Source organism: Mastigoproctus giganteus, chromosome 7, assembly GCF_048544385.1.
Source record: "Mastigoproctus giganteus isolate SK-2022 chromosome 7, ASM4854438v1, whole genome shotgun sequence".
In the NCBI taxonomy this organism is placed as follows: domain Eukaryota; kingdom Metazoa; phylum Arthropoda; class Arachnida; order Uropygi; family Thelyphonidae; genus Mastigoproctus; species Mastigoproctus giganteus.
Genome location: NC_143581.1, coordinates 197998118 through 198022710, shown reverse-complemented (window position 1 = coordinate 198022710; position 24593 = coordinate 197998118). Strand labels below are relative to the sequence as shown.

Genomic DNA, 24593 nt, shown 5'->3' with positions numbered 1-24593 from the left:
GCTAAAAGCTAATTTGTTAAAAGCGTGTAAATTCAAAGTTGAGACAGCTCTTTGTGCTGCTGCATCAAGAAAGTACAAAGGAATTAGAAAAAATTTCCAAAAAAAAAAAGTCACAAATACTGAATAGTTAAGCAAATCAAACATACTAGGATTAACATCATAAAATGTCTTTTGCCAATCTTGCACATAGCCAAATAACAAGCAGTCAGTCAATCAACTGACTCAAGACAATAGAAGGCAATCAACAAGAGTGCCATACCATCAACAATTTGTCATCAGCTTACTGCAGTAGATATTTTTTTTGAATAAACTTTAGAACACGAAAGAGAGTAATTTAACAATATTTTCTTCCAATAACCTGACTATACGTGGAAGTTTTATATGAGGTGTTTGGGAGAGAAAAACCTTTTTTTGTCTCTTTACACAAAAGGTTACATTTTATATGTCCCTGCCTATACCTTTGTATAGGTGGGAACATATAAAATGACTATAATATAACTATTTCCTTTTTGTGAATAGTTCTATATAACCTTCACTTTTAATAAAATGCTAGGTTTGGAAAGTATGTAAATTTTTTCCATAGATACAAGTGAGAGTGCTGACATTATACATAAACTACAAACAGCTGGGTATTTAAATATATAACAATAATTGATCAATTCATTTTAATATATTTTTCTATAGCATAAAGGTACTGGGGTGACCAATATTTTTGCACACCACTATATATTATGAATTAAGAGGTGTATTAAAACATTTTTGTGGTCTAAATTTTGTAAAGGTTGTGGTTCCAAGAATTTACTCAAAATGTACAGTTTACAAAAATCTGTTTTATTGCTATCTCTATTTTAGATGCAAGATGTAAGAACAATTTGCTGGGTGCTGCTTCTTTTTTTTTTGGTACACAATGGTGGTGGTGGTGGTGTGGAATGGATTGACCATACCAAGAAATACATTATATGTTGTATATTGTTCACCATTATATTTAGTGCAAAGTACATCATAAAAAAAAGAACAGAACAGAACAGAGAAAAAAAAAATGGTGTAGCAAATCTTGTCATTTACTTACCTACAAGGTTTGCACCAGCTGCTCTGCTGGTCCAATCCAAACCTGGCTCGGCACTTCTTCGGATTGCTGCCTTCTAGGTCAAAAGAAAACAGATTTGTATTCTGAACATAGTATTCTTTTCAAAATGAACACTGAATGTTAGTTGTTCAAAATAAGTCCAAACATAGCAGAGCCCAGTTACTATGCAAACAAAAATAGAATACTAAAGATATTTTATATACAACAGCAAAACATGCAAATATTCAGTAACAAAATAAAAACTACATTATACACAGTAGGCATTAGCACTCGTTTTTTAAACACATACAAAACAAGAATAAAGGTATTTTCTATCATCTGAACACTACATTTTTAATGAATCACTAAAGAAGATTCTTGATATAATCAACAATAGCTGTAATGGAACTAAGGTGAATAACATAAAATAAATTTTAAAGTTAGACAAATTTTGGCCTTTTTATTTTTAACATAGAGGCCAAAATCAAAAGATTACTTACACGTTATTTGATCTACCCATTGCTGCATGTTTATAATATGGTAATATCAGTAAATTAACAATACAAAAAAGATAAAAAAAATTATACTGACTTCACATCCTATCTACAGTTAAAATACACAGTATGCTTTTAAATAGAGATTCCAACTCTTACTATTAATCTCAATTCATAAATTAATCTTAATTCATACAATAAGAATGACTCATAAATGCATTTCAATTTACACAATCACTTATCTATACATAAACTATATCATGTATGTAACATATGAGGGTCAGTTAATAAGCCCTCAATATTCCTTCAAATATAAGTAGTGTAAACTGTATTTATATAATATGATGTTTATTGAACATTTGGGAATATACACTGCAAACTCACTGATACTACTTTCACTGTTGCAGGGTATAAATGATAAATGTGAAACCATGTAAAATGATTATGCCATGCAAACAGAGTTGGCTAAGGAGGAGCAGAGAAGAACTTTTAGGAAAATCAAAAAAAGCATTGATTCCACCAATCTTTACAAGAGGTTTACTTACACACCTCTTGATGGAAATACAATTTCTCAATGGAGACATTGTTTTCTTATGGGTCAATCCAGCATTGAAGATATACTGGATTCACCCATGGAAAAGTGGTATACTAAGACCTTTCCACAATTTGGAAGGCCTCAATATCCACAACTGACAGAATTATTGAAAAAGTCCAAGAACCCTTGAAATAAAATTGTGGACTGATTTGTTATAATACGATGTATCGGCATCAGCCATAGTATAGTTTTTACCATTTTGATGGAATGTTTGGAGAAGAATACTGCATCTTTTTTAGGTATCCCTAGCTTTTGTCTGAAGATAAAAAGAAAATTGTTGGAAAATTGCATCTTTGTTACTCTTCAGATACAAAAGGGGCATTTCTTTTCACAACAAATTAATTGTAACGCATGAAGTACGGTTGTAGTGTATTGAACCTGAATTAAAACAACAATCTGCTGATGATCACCATCTCCCAACACACAGACTAAGAAAGTTCAATGGAAGCAAAAATAAAACAAATGGCCACTGCAATTACTTGGCTATTTCATGTGAAGTAGCCAAGTCACTTGATGAAAGGGCAAGAGTGTATAAACATTGATGGTGATGTTCCAGTTGTGCTCCAACTCGCTGATAGTGAAACTGTAGATAATGGTAATGAATGCTGATAAGAACAATTCTTTGCATTCACAAGGGTCATAAGGATAGACAGTCAATAGATAATACCATTTTAATTTCTAAGAGAATGTTTTAGACTTGCACTGCAAAAGAAGCAGCCATTTCCATTGATTATGTATAACAGTGCATCTTGTCACAAGACCTGTATCCTTGTGGTCATCACAAGAGTAACAACTGGGAGAAGTTGCAAGAATACAATAGGGAGATTCTACAGTCCTCAACCGATTTTCCAACCTAGGTAAATTCAATATAGCTGTGGACAATGCTGCATGAGTAATCCTATGAAAGGAACATTTAATAGCATTAGCCATATCTGAAATAATGGCAAACTACCATTAACAAGCAGGGGTAACATACTTGAGGTTTATAATTTGTACCCCTGCTTGTCATTCAAAAATGCCTGTGCAAAATGTATTTGACTGGCCCTTGTACTTTCCAGATTATAAATTATGAAAGAAATATTTTATATAAAATGTTGCTCAGAGCTCAAATGCCATATTTACTTATAGATATAGTTCAAGAATAATGGACTTTTATGACTACTGAAAATTCAACAGTATATCACTTGTGTGTAAATTTATATTTAATATACACTATGGACGTCAAATAACATCTCTGAGAAGTTTACCTAAAATGCAGAGTATTAAGAAAAACTGAATACCTAAATATATACTTTATATTTATTCATATTTATCATGATTTTGCTTGAATTACAATAAATGAGATTAATTAGTTTAACAATGTTCATAATCTACACCATTAATGTTTTCAATTTTAAAGTAAATTCAGATATTACAAGGATGGATCTTGGTTGACCCTCACTATAATTTTTTATTGAATTCTTTTGAATAAAGACTATTTTTTTAATAAATACTAGGGGCTCTGCCCTCCTGCTTGCTCTGCACGCCAACCACCCCACGCGCTTTTCTACATAATATGTAGAGGTATGACAGAGTAAGTCAAATCTTTTCTATGTAAAAGACACACCTGCTGAAATGCACTGATCGATATCTAATCAGGAAATGACCTATGTAATTATTTACCTGTTCATTTGTAGTGTGCGGCATTCTCAAGGCCGAATAAATAGCACTATGTAATTATTCACCTGCTTTACATAGGTCACTTAGGAAAAGGCCTGGTAAAAATTCAGATCTTGGTTACCACTTGACATTTTGACTAAAAATCAGGGAGAAGGCAGTGATTGGCAGGTGCCACTCACTGTTTAACCCCACCCCCATTCCTCCTAGGTTGACATGCCTAGAGTGTTTATCTCCCCACTTGCCGCTGTTTTAAAATCTGGAACTCATTTTCCGATTTTAAAACAGCTGGATGGGGGGGGGGTTAAACACCCTACCTAAGCTAACACTCCCCTCCGTGCTGACACAAAATCAAGAAACAAAACACATTCACAATAATCACCCAATTACAGAACAACCATACAATCACGCCGTTCTATGACCACACCCACTGCGTGGAGACAAGTGGTACCCAAATAATAGATTTTAGCCAAAGGCTTTTTGCTTTGGGTTCCATAATGCATGTGGAATATTGTTGCATCCGAAAGAGAAGGACTAAAATATTTAACTGAAATATTTTAGAATATATATATTTTTTAAAATATTTACAAAATACTAAACTATTTACAAATATACAATATTCATTAATATACAAAAAACGTTACAATGGAACATCAAATGTTAGACAGTGAAGCATGTGCATGAGGTTAGTAAACATTATGGAGGCAATTGTCAATAATTAATTGCATTTGTAGTGACGTAATTGCCTCACCCTCTTCTCCCATTGGCTTGAATTAATATCACTAGGAGGAAAAATTTTTTTTATGTATAGAGAGACTATACATTTTTTTTAATATTATTACATTAATACCAGAAACACATGCATGCCACTGATCATACCAGCATACTTTTAAAGGTAGTCTCCCTGTACGCCAACACCTTTATTTTAGTATTTATTTTATTTTATCTCTAACGTCTGTATTTTGTTAGTATTCTGTATGTGTTTATTCATTTGCTGAAGAAGGGGTTTGTTTACCCTGAAAGCTACAAATTAGTCATAACTTACTTAGTGATTAAAAATCTAGTTATTGTCTTTACTGGATGTGCTATATTATTATTATCTTAAACCTTTATTTTATTTATTTTTTTCTTTTTTATTTGAAAGTGTTTTTCAGATACACTTTCACTGACTCAAACAAATTAAATCAATGATTGCCAAGCCTGGACTGTAAGAAAAAATTCCTTATAGTCCAAGGATGCCAGTGTCGGTATCATTGAAGATGCACTATGTGGTTTGCACTGTTATTTACAAATTGCTTAGTACCTATATGGGGTGTTTGGGAGAATTAAACAGCAGGGTACTGTAGCAAAGCAGAAAAGTGACATGGATGGCAAAATACTAATCTATGTTGTCAGCTGATGGCTATGTATTTAATATTTTGGTGGCAGTGGGTCTCTGTAGCATCTCAAAGCTGGAGTGTTTTGATTCAGGAATGAAGTGATGTCATCATGTCAGTATATTCTTCTTCTTCTTCTTTGTCCCCGCCTTCTTCCCAAGTTGATATGGGGTCGGCATAATGTCAGTATATGCTCTAAAACAATTTCCTTCTAATTCAAGCTGGTGCGATATGTTCTATGGACACAGTAAAGCACTGTACCTTCTGATTGAATGTTAACATCTTGACGTCCACTGTACACACTTCTGTGAACAGTAAGTGAGCATGAATAAATGTGTCTACATTTCCAACACTTATGCAGTTTGGAAGTAATATCATGCATTATAATGTGTCTGTTTTTTTTAAAATCAGTTTCTTGATGCAACAAATATTTGCATCAGTGACAGTAGTCAGTTGAACATGGACACGTGCCCAACTGGTTACTGCTTCATGGCATTCTGAAAACTTTTAGCAGTCATGAACACTTATAAATGACAGGGTCTCTTTGCTGCTGTTGTGCACCATAACTTGGGTAGAACTTCAACGGATTTTACATTGTCTTTCACCGGAAATTTGATAATTTGCTATTCTATATGCAGAGTCCAATGCCACACTGTATTGACACAGACTCAGAGCATGATCACTTGGCAAGAAGTGCACTGTTTGTTGCAATCCACCATGAAAACAGTTTTGGAATACTGGTATAAATTAAAAAAAAAAAAAGAAAAAATCTAGATCAACCCTGAACCACCCTCATTATAACTTATTGAACATGAAGTTATGAATCCATAAGATACCACATGGTATCATCTTGAGCTCAGAATAAACAAAATAAAAGACGATCTTGAACTAAATTAAATTAGCAGTTCATCAGGTTGGTATGAAGAAAGGCTAACTGGCTAAAAATCATAGGTTCAACACATTACTGCTAAACACTGAGTGATCAGAAAATTAAAGAAAATTTATCAGAGAATTATTATTAATATCTGTTTATTGCTCTACTTTAGAGCCACCCCCTGGACAGCAGTAAGCTAGGGAGGTGATTATTACATTCACAGGTTAAGGCAGGGACATGTATCTGGGGTTACATGGAGCCACATGTGTGCTTAACCTGAAAGGAACAGTATTTACAGAATGGAGTGACTAAACATTACACTTTTTTTCCCCCATAGCTCCCACAGTATGGTTGTGTTCAAAACTGAAGCAGATCCATCAGCGCTTAATCCCCCAACCAACCAATAAAATTAAAAGGTTGTTAAGGATATTTAATTCTAATGGTTTGTTGGGGGATTAAGCACTGGCAGACCTGCTTCAGTATCATGTGTGTGAATACAGCCTAAAAAGCACAAACAAATATGTAGTAGTGTTGGCACTGTGGATGAACAGAAGTTGAGAGCAGAAAAGAAAGAAACAACTTATTAATGTTGAAGTGAAATTTCAAAATATTACAATTTTTGGTAAATGCACATGAAGGGAGACCCTTTAACAGAATGGAAGAAAAAGATGAAATGAAGAGGAACAACAGCTAGAGAGACAGAGTGCAGCACCCATGCACAGGGTTGGCATCCAATTTTATGTACACTGTAGGGCAGGGGTCAGCAACCTTTTTTGAGTGTAGAGTAATTTTTTATCTAATTTTAAAAAAGAGAATCCGAAGAGCCGCATCTCAGCTCAAGCTGGATGGCGAGTTTAAGAAATGGAATAGAGTGGGAAGGTGGTTTATTAAAAATATATATTTTTTTGAAATATTATTTATTAATACTGAAAAAACATAAACATCTAATTAGGTACGAATTAATGTAACTTTTGCTGCTGAACTTCTTGAGCGAGTCTCCCAACATCAGACAAGTATGCCATAATTTTCATCTTTAAACATACTGAGAGACTTGCATTGTTCGACAGTTTCTTGATTTATTTTTAATATAGTTCATGTTCGAAAATATTTGCCTGCATAAATATGTTGAACCAAAAAATGAGAGAAGTCCAAATGCTAATATTTTCAAATTTATATACTTGTCCACACATGGAACACAATTTGGTCTTGCTTTTTAAATTCATCTATCGCTGTCCATTTGTGTAGAATTGCAAGGGCAGCCTTTTACCTCTTCAAATCCTCAATTTTAGTTTTAAGGCATTTTAGTCTTGCACTCCACATGTCCTTGATTTTTTTAAGTCCTCCAACTCCATTTCAAATTGTGCTTCATATGGGCTACAAGTTAAAGAGCCACAGGTTGCCGAACCCTGCTGTAGGGCCAGGCACATTACACCTTATGCACCTGCCTAGAATCAGTTTTTGACAAGTCGGTCTCATGCAGTGGCGTATTCGGGCCGGAACAACGTTCCGGTACTTTTTTCTAAATGTCATAATAGAAAATCATTAAATTTATACACATAATATTATGAAACAATGGCATAATCAAAGGGGAGGGAGAAATAATATCTGTTTTATCCATTGCTACTAAAAATATATATTAATAGTAATCTTTAAAATTAATAGATTTCTTTTAAAATTTATTTAAAAACAAAAATATAAATTTCGCAATGAAACTTGACCGTTTCTTACTAAAGTACAATGTGTTAGATAAAGAGATCCAATGAATGAGATATACTGTGATGTGCAAAACCAATAAAATGAAAGATCCACATTACTTGTTTCTTTATTTAATTGAATTGCCAGATCAAACAGCTTTCACAATAACAGTGTCTCTTAAAATGTTTTGAAAAATACGGATTTGACAACAATTATTTAAAACAATATTTAATTTCTTTTACGAGCGATGGGGCAAGTGATATGTTGGGCAGAAAATCTGTAGTTGGATATAAATTATTAGAAAAATATCCAAATTTGATCATATGGCATTGTTTAAACCATCGGCTTGAGTTATTAGTTGGAGATGCAATATCAGAAGTTCATGGAATTAACCAATTTTCAAATATTTATGGAAAATCTGTACACTTTGTACAGTCAATCTCCAAAAAACCAGAGAGAAATAAAAGCATGTGCTACCAGCATCGGTGAAGAAATTAAAAGAATTGGACGGGTATTTAATGTAAGGTGGGTGACCAGCTCATTTAGGACCGTATCAGCAGTTTGGCAAAATTTTGTATCTTTATGCCATCATTTTGAAAATGCCAGTAAAGATAACAACCAAAACAAAACTGAACTGAACTGAACAATTCATGTTCAATGGATTACATAAACGAATTTCATCCAAACAGTTTGTTCTAAATTTAGCCCTGATGTACGATGTATTGTTTGAGCTATCGATTCTTTCAGAGTCATTGCAAAAAAGAGATACGACAATAGTATGTGCAGACAAATTGATTCGTCGTACAATTTGTTACTTGGAATTTTTAAAAGATCCTCAAAAAAGGAAAAAAGTTGTTAGAAGCCTCAGATGCTATTGAAAAAATGCAATTATTTTCAGTAACATTAACAGGCACAACAAAGTAACATTAATTCATAGAAATCAATTTCTAAACAGTATTATTAATGATAAGAAGCATAGGCTGAGTGTTAGTACAAATTCTACTGAATTTACTGAAGGAATTTCAACTTCAGACATTATAAAAAAGTTGTGAATTCTTGAACCAAGCAAATGGCCATCTGAAATTGATCTTGGATTTGAAGAAAATGAAATAGAATCTCTCTGTAAACGTTTTAATTTATCTTTCACAAAATGTTTGAATGCATACAGGGATTATTTAACTAATGGTGGTCATAGGCGTGCCCACAGAATTGGAACATTTAAAAACTTATTCCAAAATTATAGCTTACAGTTCTTCTGAATGCGAGCGTGGCTTCAGCAGTATGAATTTAATATTAACTGAGAAAAGATCCTGTATTCTTGTCGAACATGCGGCAAGTTTGTTGTTTATTAACTACATGGTCCACCATTAGAATTATGGAATCCAAATTTTTATGTCCGAACTTGGTTGCGGTCTCATTGTTCTGCTGTTGACCAACAAACAAAAAGGGCAGTCACATAAGAATACCTAATCGATCCTGTATGGGAATTTCTATGATTCTTCTAAACAGTATTTTTTATATTATTTTGGAGTTTTTGTTTTCATTTTTTTTTTCTTTTTTGATTTTTAAAATTTTTTGTCTTTGTTTTTTACTTTTGAAATTTTTATTTAATAGTTATAAATAAATACTGAACAAATATTCTAATCTTTGACTTATTTATTTTTGCAAATGAAAAAAGCGTAGGTAACTATTTGTAGTTAATCAACGAACATTCCGGTACTATTTTTTTTAGCAATACACCTCTGGTCTCATGTATCTAATAGATTTAGAAGAAAGTGAAGGAATTAAAATTGTCATTTAGAAGAGAATTGACATTTCCACAATATCCATAGAACATTAATTCAATGAAACTGAATATATGTGCTAAGAAGTGGAATGAATGAGTAAGAGACATTAGATTAAGTAACGTGTCTCATCATTTACAGTTAATTTGATTGTGCTCTCTCTATCTCTCTCTCTCACACACAACTGTGTGTAAAATCTAAAATTCCAAGCACACGGAATTTTAGATTTTAGGGATGAGTCACCATACCAGATGCGAGAGCATTATTTTATTGTAATGCTCTCGAATCTTGTACAAGGTACAAGAGGCTAATAGCTGTTCAAAAGAATTTTTCTTCTTTTGTCCTAAGAATGACAGAAAAAACTGAATTGTTATGATGGTGAAAAAATTATAGCTGCAATATATTTATAACCAAGAAAAAATACAAATTAAGGTAGAGAAATCTATCCGTTTAAAGATTAACTGTAAATGTTGGGGTAAAAAAAAAGGAATTTATTTATTCATTTATTTTTGTAAGTAACACACTACTGAGTTTGCCGACCGGGCTAGCCGAGTGGGTAAAGTACCTGCCCGGCAACCCAAAGGTCGCGGGTTCGATTCCCGCCTCGGGCTTGGATCAAAGTACTGCAAAAACCTTGGGAGGTGCAATATGGCCACAGAAGCCGATGCGCCAACAACTACCAAATCAAAAAAAATCAATCAAACCAAATCACTACTGAGTTCTGTTAGCACTAAAATTAACTGTTACTTTTTATTGGTATTAATGTTAGCAAAACTCAGTCCCTTTGGTCATCAAGATGCCATTGGTGAATAAAATAGAAAGTAGTGTATAAAAGACCAACAGAAGTTATTTGAATTGTGGTTTGTTTTGCTGAATGAAACTAACCAGACAAAGGTAGAATGCTGATTATCAGCAGCAAAATTGTAAACAGGAATTACAGCCAATGGAAGATTATCTATACGTTGGTAGGTAACTATACTCAGTTACCCATCAATGAGGTGCCAGTAAGAACTGAAATGGCTGTATGGGTATAATGGCTAGCATTTCAAATAAACTAGCAGCATACCACTCCATTTAGAGTAGTGCTTTTTATATGAAGTGTAAGTGCAATACTGATTAGTAGTTTCCTTTGCAGTGTGAGTTCAATGCATTTTATATACAATCCACATACAATAATATTTCACATATCTGATATGTCTGAAGTTTTGCTCTAAATTTACTTGGTTATCAAATTACATTGTAAACAATAGCAAAAAAAAAGTACTGCTTTTCAATTGTTTGGTTTTATTTAAACAAATTTTCAGCATCTTTCTTCCATTTGTACTTGACCAGGAGAAAAAAAATTAATGAGAAATATCCGCTTTAAACTTCATTATAAGTTTCCAAAGTTGAATAAAAATCACCCCATATAACCATTTAAAGTTAAATATATATATATATATATATATATATATAAAAAATTAAATTACTGCTACTCAAAATTAATGATAAATATTCATAAATGCTTGCATTGCAAGTATCTAATTTTTGGAGTCTCAGATCTCTGCATGACCAGTAATATAAAAATGCTGAATTCAATAATGGGTTAATTTTCTCAAAGTAATTTGCTTATTTTCATTTATATAAACAAAATTTTTTATAGCATTATAAAATCTGTAAGCAGTATAAGAAAGAATAACAAATGGAAGTGATTTAACATGCTGATATCCAACTACATGTGAAGGAAAACCACAAATTGCATAAATTATCTCCCAATTCATGAATGGAGAGCATTTTTCCAAAGTGGAAAAAAAAAAAAAAAAAAGTATTATACAGTAAAAATAGCAAAATGGAGAATAGTATCATGCAATAATAGAAAATATGATATAATTTTCACTAAGCTTTTGTTCCAAAATGTGGCAGTGGTCTGGCTCCAAGGTTATCAGATTTGGGTGTTTGTAGTCTACTTTAATTTTTTTTTACTGAAATTTCCTATTTGTAGGCTCTAATAATGATGTACTGTATTTTTAGTTTAACAAGGAAATAATAATAATTTTTTTAAAAAACACAAAGAAAAAATATCATATTTATTGTCCATAAGATGCACTTTTCCTTGGAAAATATTGCCCAAAATTACCCATGTCTTATGGTCTGTAGGTATACTAAGTATGCAATAGTGATGTTTTTATCTCCAGCAGTGGTTATAGAAAGTATGATCAAAATATCCAGGTGGCTTTCTGACAAAGCTGGCTTTTTTTTTAGTGTGGCCATTTCAGATCTCATGTAAAGAGGTACCAAAAAGAATTGTTGCTGAATAAAATATTGAGTTAAATGTAATTCCATGAGGTCTAAGCCAGCAGCGACTAGACATCTCAATTCACAAACTCTTTAAATCAATGCATGAGGAGCGGACCAACTGGATGGAGGCACCAAATCATGATTGACACCAACTGGATGAATGAAATGACCAACAATTTCACAAGTGTGCTAATGGGTGAAAATTTGGGAATTCACCAGGGAAACACAAGACAACTGCTGTCTTTCAAGACATTTGGAATCAGTAATGCCCATGACAGCACTGAAGATTTTACAAACTTTGAGGAATGTGAATGAACCATAATATCAGCAATAGATGAGTCTAACAGTAGTGATGACAAGTTTCTTTTGTTCTATGATCAATAAAAGTTTCATTCAATGCTGACATTTTGTTTAGTAAGCATTTGTGAACCTGTTTCAAATATATACAATAAAATATTTTTCCCAAAAATTTGCCTTTTAAAATATGGGTGCATCTTATTGTGTCTTAATGTACTGTTCATACATTGCTCTACCATTAATATCCACACACCTTCATATTTATAAATAATCTTTATTTACAGTAAAACTAATAACATGCTGAAAAATTTTGTCTTTATGACAGTCTCTAGTCTCCATGGAACACATTCCATCAGTCTTTTGTAAATGTCCTCCAATATTTCCCATCATTTGGCCTTCAAAGTCAGTTCATCTCTGTTTTCTTTTGGGCAGTCTCTCCTTGCACACGCCTGATGATCCAATTCATCCCAGAGGTTCTCTACAGGATTGGGGTCAAGGCTTTGTGCTGGCAAGGTAAAACTTTTCAATGCTCGTGTCCTTGAACCAGTCTTTCACAATGCCAGCATTATGACATGGCGTATTGTCCTTCTGATAGAGGTATGGGCCTTCACAGACATGCTGCTACAACATAGGTAATGCATTATTATCCAATGGTCCCAGACCAAGTCATGAAAAACAGCTCCAGATCATTGTGTTGATTCCACTGTCAGGACAATACAGTCCAGCATGTAGCTTTCTCTGGTCATCCACCATACCTAGGCATGACCATCAGACTGGTAGACCATGTATACTGTGACTTGTCATTCCAAAGCACAGCTTTTCACTAGTCTACAGTTCAAGAATGGCAGGCTTTAGACCAAGCTAGACAGTGTCTGAAATTAGTCTGGGTAATTAGTGGCTTGTGAACAGCTGCATGATTGTGGTAACCTATATCATGCAAAGAGACCCAAAAATATGCAATTATACATTATCTTCACAAAAGTCCCCTTCCCCCATGTCACACAGCAAGGCCCCAAATCATGGCTTAAACTGTCATCTCTTGAATTGTTTTACATCACAAAAACAATTCAAAAAACAGTTTATATGTGACCTGTATATTTCAGGCAATTTAAAATGAGTATTCAGAGAAATCTGGAATGCAAACCAGGCCCATAATTTTCGTGGGAATCGGGAATGGGAATTCCAGGTTCCTAAACACTAATGAAGGAAGTAACACCAGGCTTCAGATGTGCAAAAATCACTTTTTCTTTTGTATTCAATGAATTCTTTCATTATGAATTCATTGGAAGCAACATGGTTTCAGTTTCGGGATAACCTGATTTCTTTTATCTTATCTAACTGCCTTTTCTCAACAACTGTTCATTAGATATTGTAAAATTGTTATACAAAAGTCTCTCCCTATTTGCTTTTCAATACAAAATCAGGAAACAAATTTCACTGAATTTCACCACAATCCAGATCAGCCAAATAAAGCCATTACTTATAAGTGCAATACTAACTTACAGAAATTTGCCTGATGGTCAATATCCTGTTTGCCAAACTATAAATACAATGAACAAAATAAAGTGTGTTGTGTATTCTGATAATGTTTGCTGCCAAGTATGGATCACCTTCACCAGATTCTGTAATCTTTTTCAAAATGCACATATTATTCAAATGGCTCTCCAGATTTCTGTTTTTAATGTATATTTCAAAAATTTAAATATTTCCAGAGTTGACAAGCTTGTAATTAAGAGACTGCTTAGAAATATTCTAGATAAATAACCTACTAATCCATATTTTCTGTCTGATTCAAGATAAAGTTAAATTTATATAAGCAAGCCTATGAAGTTTATGTAAACAACTGCTGTTTAAATCACTGACTTACAAATGTACACACCAATAATAATTTTAAATATAACATCTAACGTCACGAGAACAAACCAGCAATTAAATTTAAAATGCTTAATTTCTAAAACAGAGAAAATTTGGTAGCCATGTATAGTTTACAAACCAGAGTATCTTTAAAAATTTGTGTATTACCATAACTAACTTTCTTTAAAACCAAAAAGTATGAAGCTATATATGCAGAGTTATAAATTTTTGAGGACCATGGATTAATTCTGCTCTTTTGGTCATGACAAAAAATAATTTATTCAGTGAATTTTTTTTTATTTAATACAGTATTCTTTGGTTTAAGAACAAATATTGCAATCCTTTAAGGTTCATTAAAAATCTGTGCATGCATGTGTTTTTAAACAGACAAATGTCTCCTCTCCAACCATACTTAGAGAACTTAGAGATTTTCAATGAGATTAAAACTGGTGATCTGGAGCTCATTCTCCTCATGGTCCACAAATCACTTCTGAATGACCTGAGTGATATATGAAATGAGAAATCTTTATCCTAAAGTATTTGGAGCAGAGACTAAGTAAGCTATGTAAAGTCAATTTAAAAGTGAAGCACACCAGCCTAAGGTATATCTCAAAAGATGTACAGGAACTCCCCAACTTACGTAATACTCAACTTACAGAAATTCAACTTTACGTAAAGTTTTGCCGGCCGGTGCAAACTTAAAAAAAAATCGTGGAAATGTATTTTACATCCTGTAGGGATAAATGGAGGTATCATGAAAATATTGTAATGTGAACACAAAAACATGTGTTTTTTTTGTAATTTGTTCCAAGTCTTTGGATGTTGAAAATTTTGCTATATTACTAAGCTATTTATCTCTCTAAAAGGTCGTATTTATAATGGAAGTTGCACTACACTTTCATCGTTATCATATGTTCCCATTATAAGAATCAATTTTTGAATGCCTTTGTGATATTTTTCTAAAGCACGTTTTTGGAGGTCACGACCATAAAACACTAAAAAAAATTTTCACTTTCCGGTTTATTGGGCTTTTCTGTTAGTGCATATAATTATAAAAAACTAGTAAACTCGATCTTACTGCAATTGCGATAATACCGATAACTGAAATTGTGTGGGTTTTTGTGCTATTATGGTGAAATGTGTTCCCCTTCACTGAAATCTTCAATCATATAAAAAACAAATTTTCAGAATCTTCTCTTCATTCCCATTTACGTATTACAATGATGAAGGGAAAGCAACCAACAGAAAGTGCAAGTGCTAGCAGTGCCAAGAAATGAAACTAAATGGATTTATAAATGAAGATGAAAATGATTAAGTATGAAGTAGGACAAAGTTTGTCATCTATTGCAAGGGAATTAGGTCTTGTTGCTTCAACAGTGAATGCTATTTTAAGGACAGTGTGCATATAAAAGAACATGTCAAAGGATCAACGCACTTAAGATCAACAGTGATCACAAAACAGCGTTTCCACAATGTTAAAGTATGCGGCGAAGTCGCCAGTGCCAATTCTGCAGCCGCAGAGAAATTTTGTGATGCATTGGAAAAAATTATTGATGAAGGTGGCTATTCAACGCAGCAAATTTTTAACGTTGACAAAACTGTTCTGTATTGGAAAAAAATGTGGGATCGAACATACACTGCCAGGTTTCAAGGCATCAAAAGACAGGGCCATGCTCTTGCTTGGGGCTAATGCAGTGGGAGATTACAGATTAAAACCACTGGTTGTGTACCATTCTGGAAATCCTCATGCATTTAAGGGCATCAATAAAGCCATCCTACCCATGCATTTCCAATTGAACCAGAGAGCATGGATAACAATATCTCACTTTGAGGATTGGTCTAAATGCTGCTTCATTCCCGAGGTTGAAAAATATTGTAAAGACAATGACGTTCCTTTCAAGATTTTGCTTCTATTAGATTCTATTCCCCTGGACATCATACGCATCTAGATGATTTCAATTCGACCGCGAGAGTCATATTTCTACCGCCAAACATGACTTCACTCATCCAACCTATGATCAGGGTGTTATTTTGAATTTAAAAGCATACTATTTACGCACAACATTTATTCAGGCATTGTCTGCAGTAGATGATGAGAAAAATTTTATGTTAAGAGACTTTTGGAAATCTTACAATATTTAACATGCCATCTTAAACATTAATAAGGCCTGGATGGAAATTACTAAAAGTTGTTTAAATGGTGCATGGAAGAAAATATGCCCACGGCATGTAAAAGGCTTCGAAGGATTTGAAAAAAAAAAAAAACGAATCATATGAGGAGGTTACAGATAATATTGTAAAGGTTGCAGAGCTGCTTCAGTTGGAGGTTGATGCCAAAGATGTGGAGGAGTTGATAGAGGGAGAAGGGAAGGAATTATCTAACGTAGAACTTATTGACTTTCAGGCAGTGACAGTGAAAGAATAAAATGCTGACGAAGCTCAAGATGAACCAAATGAGGAGCCGAAATGCTTCATCACCAGAGAGATGGCAATGGCAAGGTTTGAGAGGATGGATCCTGACAGCGAATGATTCTTGAAAGTTAAGAGGGGTGCTTGCTTGCTACAAGGAGATCTACGATGAAAAGAAAAAAGCCACCATCCAGTCATCCATTAATGTGTTCTTTTGTAAGGTTGAGCAGCCGACCCCTTTTAAATCTCCACAGCCCGCAGTGGTGTACTTATCAGCTGAAGACGTCGATTCTGGCAACGATGCTCGAGAGGTAAAACTTACTGATGTTATGTCTGTCTCCTCTCTTTTTTTGTAATTTTATAATTTTGTAATTTTTCCTGCTCATAAGACAAAAAATTGAATAAATAATTCTATTTACATGTTTGTCAAATTGATTGAATCAAAAACATTTCGTTTTTGATTCAATCAATTCAACGAGCACAGTTGCGAGTGCTGCACATGAGGTAAATTCCGACTTACATAAAGTTCCATGGAATGCAACCTTATGTATGTATTAATTAAATACAGGACTTCATAGGCCTGCAAACATCATAGAGTCAAATAAAAAACTTTTTGTAGATCCTATATGCTCAATGATGTCATAGGGTCATAGACTCATGCACGCCTCCTGAAATCTAATGCAGATCAAGGGATAAAGTGACGTTTAAGGCTTCCTTTGATTGACAAGATTCCTCCCTTATGAGTCCATATGCAAAATAAATGCTATTGGCAAGCTACTGCAGAAATATATGTATTTGTTTTTGTGAGATGTTATCCAATTCAAATATCCTCACATTTTCTACCAAAGAAATTAGTGTTGTACCATGACAACATTCCACTGAAGTTTTTGCCAACAAGTTTTTAACAGAATGTAAAACACCTATGCTTCTGTAACCTCTTTGCTTTTCTGATTTTGCTTCAGCTGACTTTTCCATGTTCCCCTAAGTGAAAATAAACCTGAAGGATAATGTTTCTAGCTTTTGGAAAGCACACAGTACTTGAAACACCCAACAGTCTGTTTTAAAAGTTTGGTTATAAGATTTCTTCTGGCAATGGTATAGCCAAATACAGAATTTTGCGTCCAAGTAAGGGGGATATTTTGAATGTGATAATCCACAAAAATTACTCTAGTCCAGTTACTTCAAAGAGCACTATTTTCTTGTGTCATACTTATTAAATAAATTTCCATTTATACTCTACAGATGAAGACAAAGGAATTTAAACTTAATAAAAAAGTAGGATACTATTTCAATGGAAGTACAAAATTAGTTTCAGAAAATAAACCTATACACTACAGTCCCTCCAGTGACAGTAATAGAGCTTGGGCTAAGGCATTTTGGAAACTACATTTATTCACAAGTCAACCTAAAGTAATTAAAATAATTTTAAATCAATAATGTTATATAGGAGGTGAATCCATATTCATTAAGAATGTGATAGCACTGTTGTGATCAGTTTCGGACTTAATTTGTGTCATTCATCAGACCAAAAAAAAAAAAAAAAAGTATAACACACTTCAAATTCATATCACTGGAAGGCCAAAGTGTGACCAAACAGCTATATATTAGTATATATTTCATAATTCTGAGAGGTGATCGGAAGAAAAACACCAAAGAAATAGGTTTGGGGGAGGGGCCTGGATTTTGGTGCTTAATGATGTATTCACACATCATTTTCATTAAACCTTATTAAACACGGAATAATGTTAAAGCATATACTTTACTCACCAGATTTCATTTCTCACCTTGTGAGATGTGGTTAAAGTTCAAATCTTCTGACAAACCACAAGGTGTGTAACAAAGTCATTAAAGACAATGTTCAGTAGCATAATGGCTACTGGTATTGTTTTCAACACTTTACAACCAGGGTAAAAACATGTTCCTATTCAAGGACACTACTTTGAAGGAAGTGCTGTTGAAAGGTACACTCACATATTTTCCAAAGGAAGGAGGGTAAAAAAAAAAAAGTAATAATCTAGGAACTTTTAAATATTTATTGTTTCTTAGGAAACAATAAATTCTTAGGGTTTTTTCAAATACCTTTTCAGTTTAATTTAAACACAATCTAATAAACACCAGCATTAAATAAATTACACATTCATATAATTCCAAAACTCTGCTTCTCATATCAACTGTATTAATAATGGCCGAGATATAAGATTAACTGACCTGAAATGTTAGCAGAGGAAAGAAATAAATTATTAGAAAATTTTTGATATGTAAGATAGATCACTGATGCTTAAATATTTAGCAAAATATGAAAATTAAACAGAGAAATCTAAATATTCAGTAAGTATTTTCAATTTTGCTTCTCATATCATCAAATTGTTAGAATTAGACATACATCAAATGATTTGAAAATAATGTACAAGATCTTTGCTCAACATGTAAATCTGTAACAGAAAAGTTTTTTTATTAAACTATCCTTATTTAAACTGCAAACTGTATGGAATATAAAGCTTCACTTGTGTTTTGCAAGCTGCATATAATTCAAAGAATTAAATTTTTAATTGTTAATATTATAATATAAAATTTTGATCAAACTACATAAACATTCACAAATATGCGCTTCAGCAAACACAAGGAAAATTTTACAGACTGATAAACCAAATCAAAGTTTTCAATATTTAAATTTACAGAATCAGTCAATGACAAAAAATACTTTTAATAATACTGTTATTTTATGATCTCAAAAACACTAAATATGATACAGATCAAGGAACTGATTTTAAAGCTTTAAAATCTTTAATCCTTTTTTCTGGATTAAAATTTTGAATATGTTTTAAATATTTGCATTAAGTTTATCACAAACAAATTTAATTTTAAAAAATTTACTAAGATAATTTTTTTTAACTTTTTAATTGAAAGAGACAGTTCTTTTCAAAATCTCTTATCCAAGCACCTGTGCTATTTTTTTTTAATAAGTGAAACAGCATAGTTCAGGAAAGACAATTTTAAGAATGCTGTCTGTTGATGTTGTACCAATTCAGTACTATGGAAACTATCTCAGAAATAATTTCTGATAGTGAGAAAAAGACAGGCTTCCATCTGTTGTTGTGGAGGTTGATAGTTTAAATAAATTCAAGGAGGAACTAGACAAACTACTGGAGGGAATGGATAAGTGAAATGGGAATTGGCTTTTTTTTTGATTGATGCTATATAAGCTTGCTTTCTTGCAACATTTGCCACTACTAATGCTAATGCTAATGCCAATGCTAAAGAGAGGGAGATCGATAAGCTCATTCTTCCATCATCAGGTTTCAAAATAAAGAAGTTTTTCCACTGATTTTCACTAAGTGCTAAGACAGTCAATATTAGCTGAATGTAACAAGATTTCCAACAAAAAATTCTCATTTTACTCCCCCTCCTCAAAAAAAAAAAAAAATCAACCTATCCAGAATTTAAAACAAATACAACCGTTTAATTATAATGGTTTAATACTAGAAACTAAAATGTACCAAACGATACTACACTGTAAAATGATATATGCAAGAGACTGATTTACAAAATAAATATACGATGAAACTTTAATATACAATAAAATATAAATAAAATACTTAAAATACAATAAAGATAAAAGCGATAAAACATTGACTGAAGCTTTCGGAGCTATACAGACCGCAGAGTTCAATAAGTCCGCCATTGCTGAGCATTATTGGGAGAAACATCATCAGGTCTCCCCGGTGAATGTGGTCATCCTTGACCGGGCACATAGGTTCTGGGACCGTAAGTAGCTAGAGAGTTTATGGATAGGCTTGTCTGAGAACAATAGTATGAATAGGGACAGGGGTGTTCGATTTCACCCCCTACTAGAAGCTGCCGTCCTGGCAAAAGACGAGCATTTTATATTTCTACGTTCCCGAGCCGCTTCCGGTTCTGGATCGTATGGAAGAAATATTGAGCATGCGCCTGGTCAACCACGTGTGCTGTAAGCCTGTTACTTAAGGATGTGTTGCTTAAACATCATTGTTGTTGAGAAAGGAGGCGGAAGCCTCCAAAAGCTTCAGTCAATGTTTTATCGCTTTTATCTTTATTGTATTTTAAGTATTTTATTTATATTTTATTGTATATTAAAGTTTCATCGTATATTTATTTTGTAAATCAGTCTTTTGCATATATCATTTTACAGTGTAGTATCGTTTGGTACATTTTAGTTTCTAGTACAGTAATACCCCGAAGTTACGCGATAGGTGGGTCCGACGAAAATCGCGTAAGTCGAATTCGCGTAAGTCGGGGTACAACTTTGCATATAAATACATATAAATTTTGCTTAATTGGGACCAAGGACTAACAAAAACACTAGTTTAGAAGAAAAATATTAATAAAATTGCAGTTATTTATACATATTAATACAAAATATGTATTAAAAAAAACAAATGACTTACGTAAAAAAGTTATTTCGATGTCGATGGCTTCATAAAATCTAACAAATTCGTCTGACGACACAGCGCGTTCTTTTTTTCACGCAGAATTTCTTCGTAGCAAGCTAATAATTTTTTTTATTCCTTGCTTTGTAGCTATAACGCATTCTTCGTTGGAGGCTATGTTTTCTAAAATTTTTAAGCCCTTTACAATTGAGCCCTTTTCAATTTTCAACTGTCAAGTTTGCAATTGTCATGTGTTTTTCGCCGTTGCTTCATTTAGGCCTGTAGCACGTGCAATATCACATGGTCTTTCATTTCGCTCAAAGCGTTTCACAATTTCATATTTTTTCTCCATCGACAGAGGTGGACTGGCCATAAGCCTTACCAGGGAAACCCCGGTGGGCCAGTGTGATTTTGGCCATAAACCATAGTATGAGGCCACTATAAATTTTCCCGGGTAAGAATCTTTGACCCAGACCGCCTCTGTTTATTGCTTTATAATTGCTTTTCTTTTTCTCTCTGATTCTGCAGTGTCTTCACCAGGACGCTTCCTTTTCACACCTTTTAATTAAGTATTTTACTCATTTTTAGGGAATAAAGCACAATTACAAAACGAGGAGGCACGCTGGATACGCATAAACAAAGCTGCGCGCATGTAGCAACTGAATAAACAACACCATAAAGGCAGAGACACACTATTAACACCTCACATTTCTAGGGGTTACTACCATAAAACAATAAAAATCCAGTTGCGTTTCTGCTAGTGAAATCTGTTATAAACTGGTAGTAAACTCGATCTAATTGCATTTGCGATTATACCGATAGCTGGAATTGTGTTGGTTTTTACGTTATTATGGTGAAATGTGTTTCCCCTTCACTGATATAAAAAACATAAAAGCAACAAAGTTGAATTTTGTTCATCTTTCGCTCTCATTCTCCGCCGTCGCACCGTATATGGATAACATATGAAAAACGACCTTGAAGATAGTGGGCGGCAGCGTTGCCAAACGAAAAAAATCAAGAACCGCGTAACTCCGAGTTCGCGTAAGTCGGGGTATTACTGTATTAAACCATTATAATTAAACGGTTGGTGTATTTGTTTTAAATTCTGGATATGTACTCTCCCAACCTTAGAGGCATTTTTGAAGATAAAAATCAACCTTTAGATTATACAATTTACAGAACAAAACCCAAGATGAACATGTTTAGAACTGCACTTACAGAAATCTAAACAACCTGACTTCACTAAACTGATGCTGACTAAAAAACATTAAACATTAAAAAAAGATGGTTTAGGCTGAAATCTCAGGTAGTACATGCATCCTCAGAGTTATCAATTTTCTCTCATTTTTTTTTTATTTTGAATTTTATGCACAACATAGTAGGCACAAGTGGACATGCTAATCTCTGATAACAGCATGTTCACTTGTGCCTGTGTTTACTCAAAATATCAGTTGGTAAAACCACAAACAAGAATTCTTTAAGGACTAAATTTATGGGGTGTGTGCTCTGTGTTCAAGGTTAGCACTTATTTTGGAAATATGAGCAATGTCATTATGAGAGACAGAGAAACAATACATTTGTGAGTGAAAAATTTATGCACGATGTGAACATATTAGTGCAACCTTTTATCAGTAGCCCTAGTATTAACAACCCATGTGAAATAAAGGTAAATATTTATCTCAGTAAACTTAAATGATTTTTTTACAAGAATTCTTCAAGGAAAAAAATTTAAGGTTAGCACTTATTTTAGAATTGTGGGCAATAACATTATGAAAGAGAGAGAAACAGTACATTTGTGATGAAAAAATTTATGAAATTTTTTGCATGATGTGAAGATATTAGTGCAAGATGTTTATCAACAACCCTAAACTGAATGTCCCGTGTGAAATAAAAGGAATTACAGAATTTTGATAATACCTATATACTCTGCATTAAACTTAATAAAATAATAAAACTACCTCCATCCTGAGATTTATCTCTTTTCCGTTTCTTCTTTTTGGCATTTTGTGCATAATTATCCCTTGCAGTCCAGCCAGGATAGAGTTGCATATGCAACTGTCTTTCCTTCCGAGCCATTTCATAATATTTTGACTGTTCTTCTCGAGATAAACTATGCCACTAAAAATATAAGAAAATTAATATTTACGTGGACATTATTTACAGAAGTAATTTATTGTTATTTCACTGCAAAAAAAAAAAAACTCCGAACAATAAAAAAATTTGGTATAAGAAAAAGGAAGGAAGAGAAAAGAAGGTAATGTTCTTCAAAATAGAAAACATAAATTTCAAATCATATATAAATTTTATAAATTAACAGTGAATCAGAAACCATAGTCATCTACATGGAAGATGACTATGGTTTATTTACTTATGCTTGAATCTATTTTTCTTTTAATTAAATTTGTATACTATACAGTACTGTATTTCATATTTTTGATTGTGGGGATTGCCCTGTTCCCATTGAAGAAAGACACCGAGTATTTGGTACTAAATCTTGGGCTTATGTTCAACTTGGTGACAAATACCATTATCCATAATTCTGCCTAGGTTGCAAATATCTTTTTAAAATTAATGGCATCACCTGAACAGGTGAATCCAATATACATTTAAAAATCTGAGTCATTATCAGGGAGAATTTTTTCAAAGTTAATGGCTTCTCATCAGCTGGTGGGTGTATGCCAAACTGTGAATAATGTATTTTGTTCGAGTGAACATCCAAGCAGAGTAAACCTTTTATTTAAACACATAAAAACTGTTAATGTGCCCCTAGAACTGGGTTGCATTTTCCCCTATGCAGTACAATATTATAGGATTTCTGGGGGATGTTTCAAAGCACTAGCTGAAATCAAATAAAATTCATATGCTTCATAGCTGTTTCTCAACTGGCTATACACATACCCTTAGGGGATACATGGGAGGTGTGTGTGTGTGTGGGAGGGAGGGAATATGACACCACAACTCAAATTTTGAGAAGACCGAATTGCTTTCAGCTTTACAGCACTATTATTTTTATACTTCTAATTAAAAAAAAAAAAACTTGAATAAGGTTTATGGGTGAACTAATGAACTCCATACCTCTGATAAGTTTCCAATGTTTAAAACTATATATTATAATGCTATTAGGGAAGCAACGATTTCAGAAGAAATAAAGGAGGTACTTTTTATAGTTTTCAATTAACAGTGTACTGAAGATGCAAGTCATAGGACTTTTCCCTTGTTCTTGCAGCAAATATACAGTGAATATAAGCAAACAAGTAACATGGCTTTTGCAGAGCTCCACCCAATCACATCAGCCTATTTATATGAGGCAAGTACTTTTGCTATGAGAATTAAAAGCAAAATTAAAAACTATAAAAATTACAGAAAATAATTTAATTGTGGCCCTCAAAAGTTTAAAACCTGTTTTGAAAATCGGATACTAGTCATTCACACAAGGTAAAATTTCACATTAAATTAAATTTAAATTGTTATTTTAATTATACTCGTCGTTGTTCACCAATTTTTGCATAAAAATATATCCATATGTATGCATATATTACATAGTGGCCTACACTTAGTGGCCATTTAATTACCTGCTTAATTACCACTTAAATAATTTTCTCACTGTTAAGTAGGTCTACCTACTTAACAGTGAGCAGATCCCCCTCTCCCTTTAGCCTTCAGAACAATGGATTCATTGTGGTTTGGGTTCAACAAGGTGTTCAGTGTGTAGCAGGAATGGTGGTCCATGTTAAATCAACTTCTTCCTACGGTTTTTGCAAATTAGACGTTTGCAAATCTCTATTTTGAGGAGCATTCGCTTCATCAAAA

The 24593-nt window shown here is 33.2% G+C and overlaps 1 protein-coding gene across 3 annotated transcripts in view; it reads right to left on the bottom strand.

The window, feature by feature from the left end:
• Positions 1-24593, bottom strand: part of LOC150083534 (protein pangolin, isoforms A/H/I/S-like) — a 395173-nt gene that overhangs the window by 16387 nt on the left and 354193 nt on the right. For 2 of the 3 annotated variants that reach the window (XM_090378062.1, XM_090378064.1), the window contains 2 exons: positions 22742-22901; positions 1070-1142 (listed from right to left, as the gene is read on the bottom strand). In XM_090378062.1, coding sequence (XP_090234188.1) covers positions 1070-1142; positions 22742-22901 — 233 coding nt within the window. The remainder of the gene's footprint in view (positions 1-1069; positions 1143-22741; positions 22902-24593) is intronic. The other variant, XM_090378063.1, reaches the window with a different exon arrangement.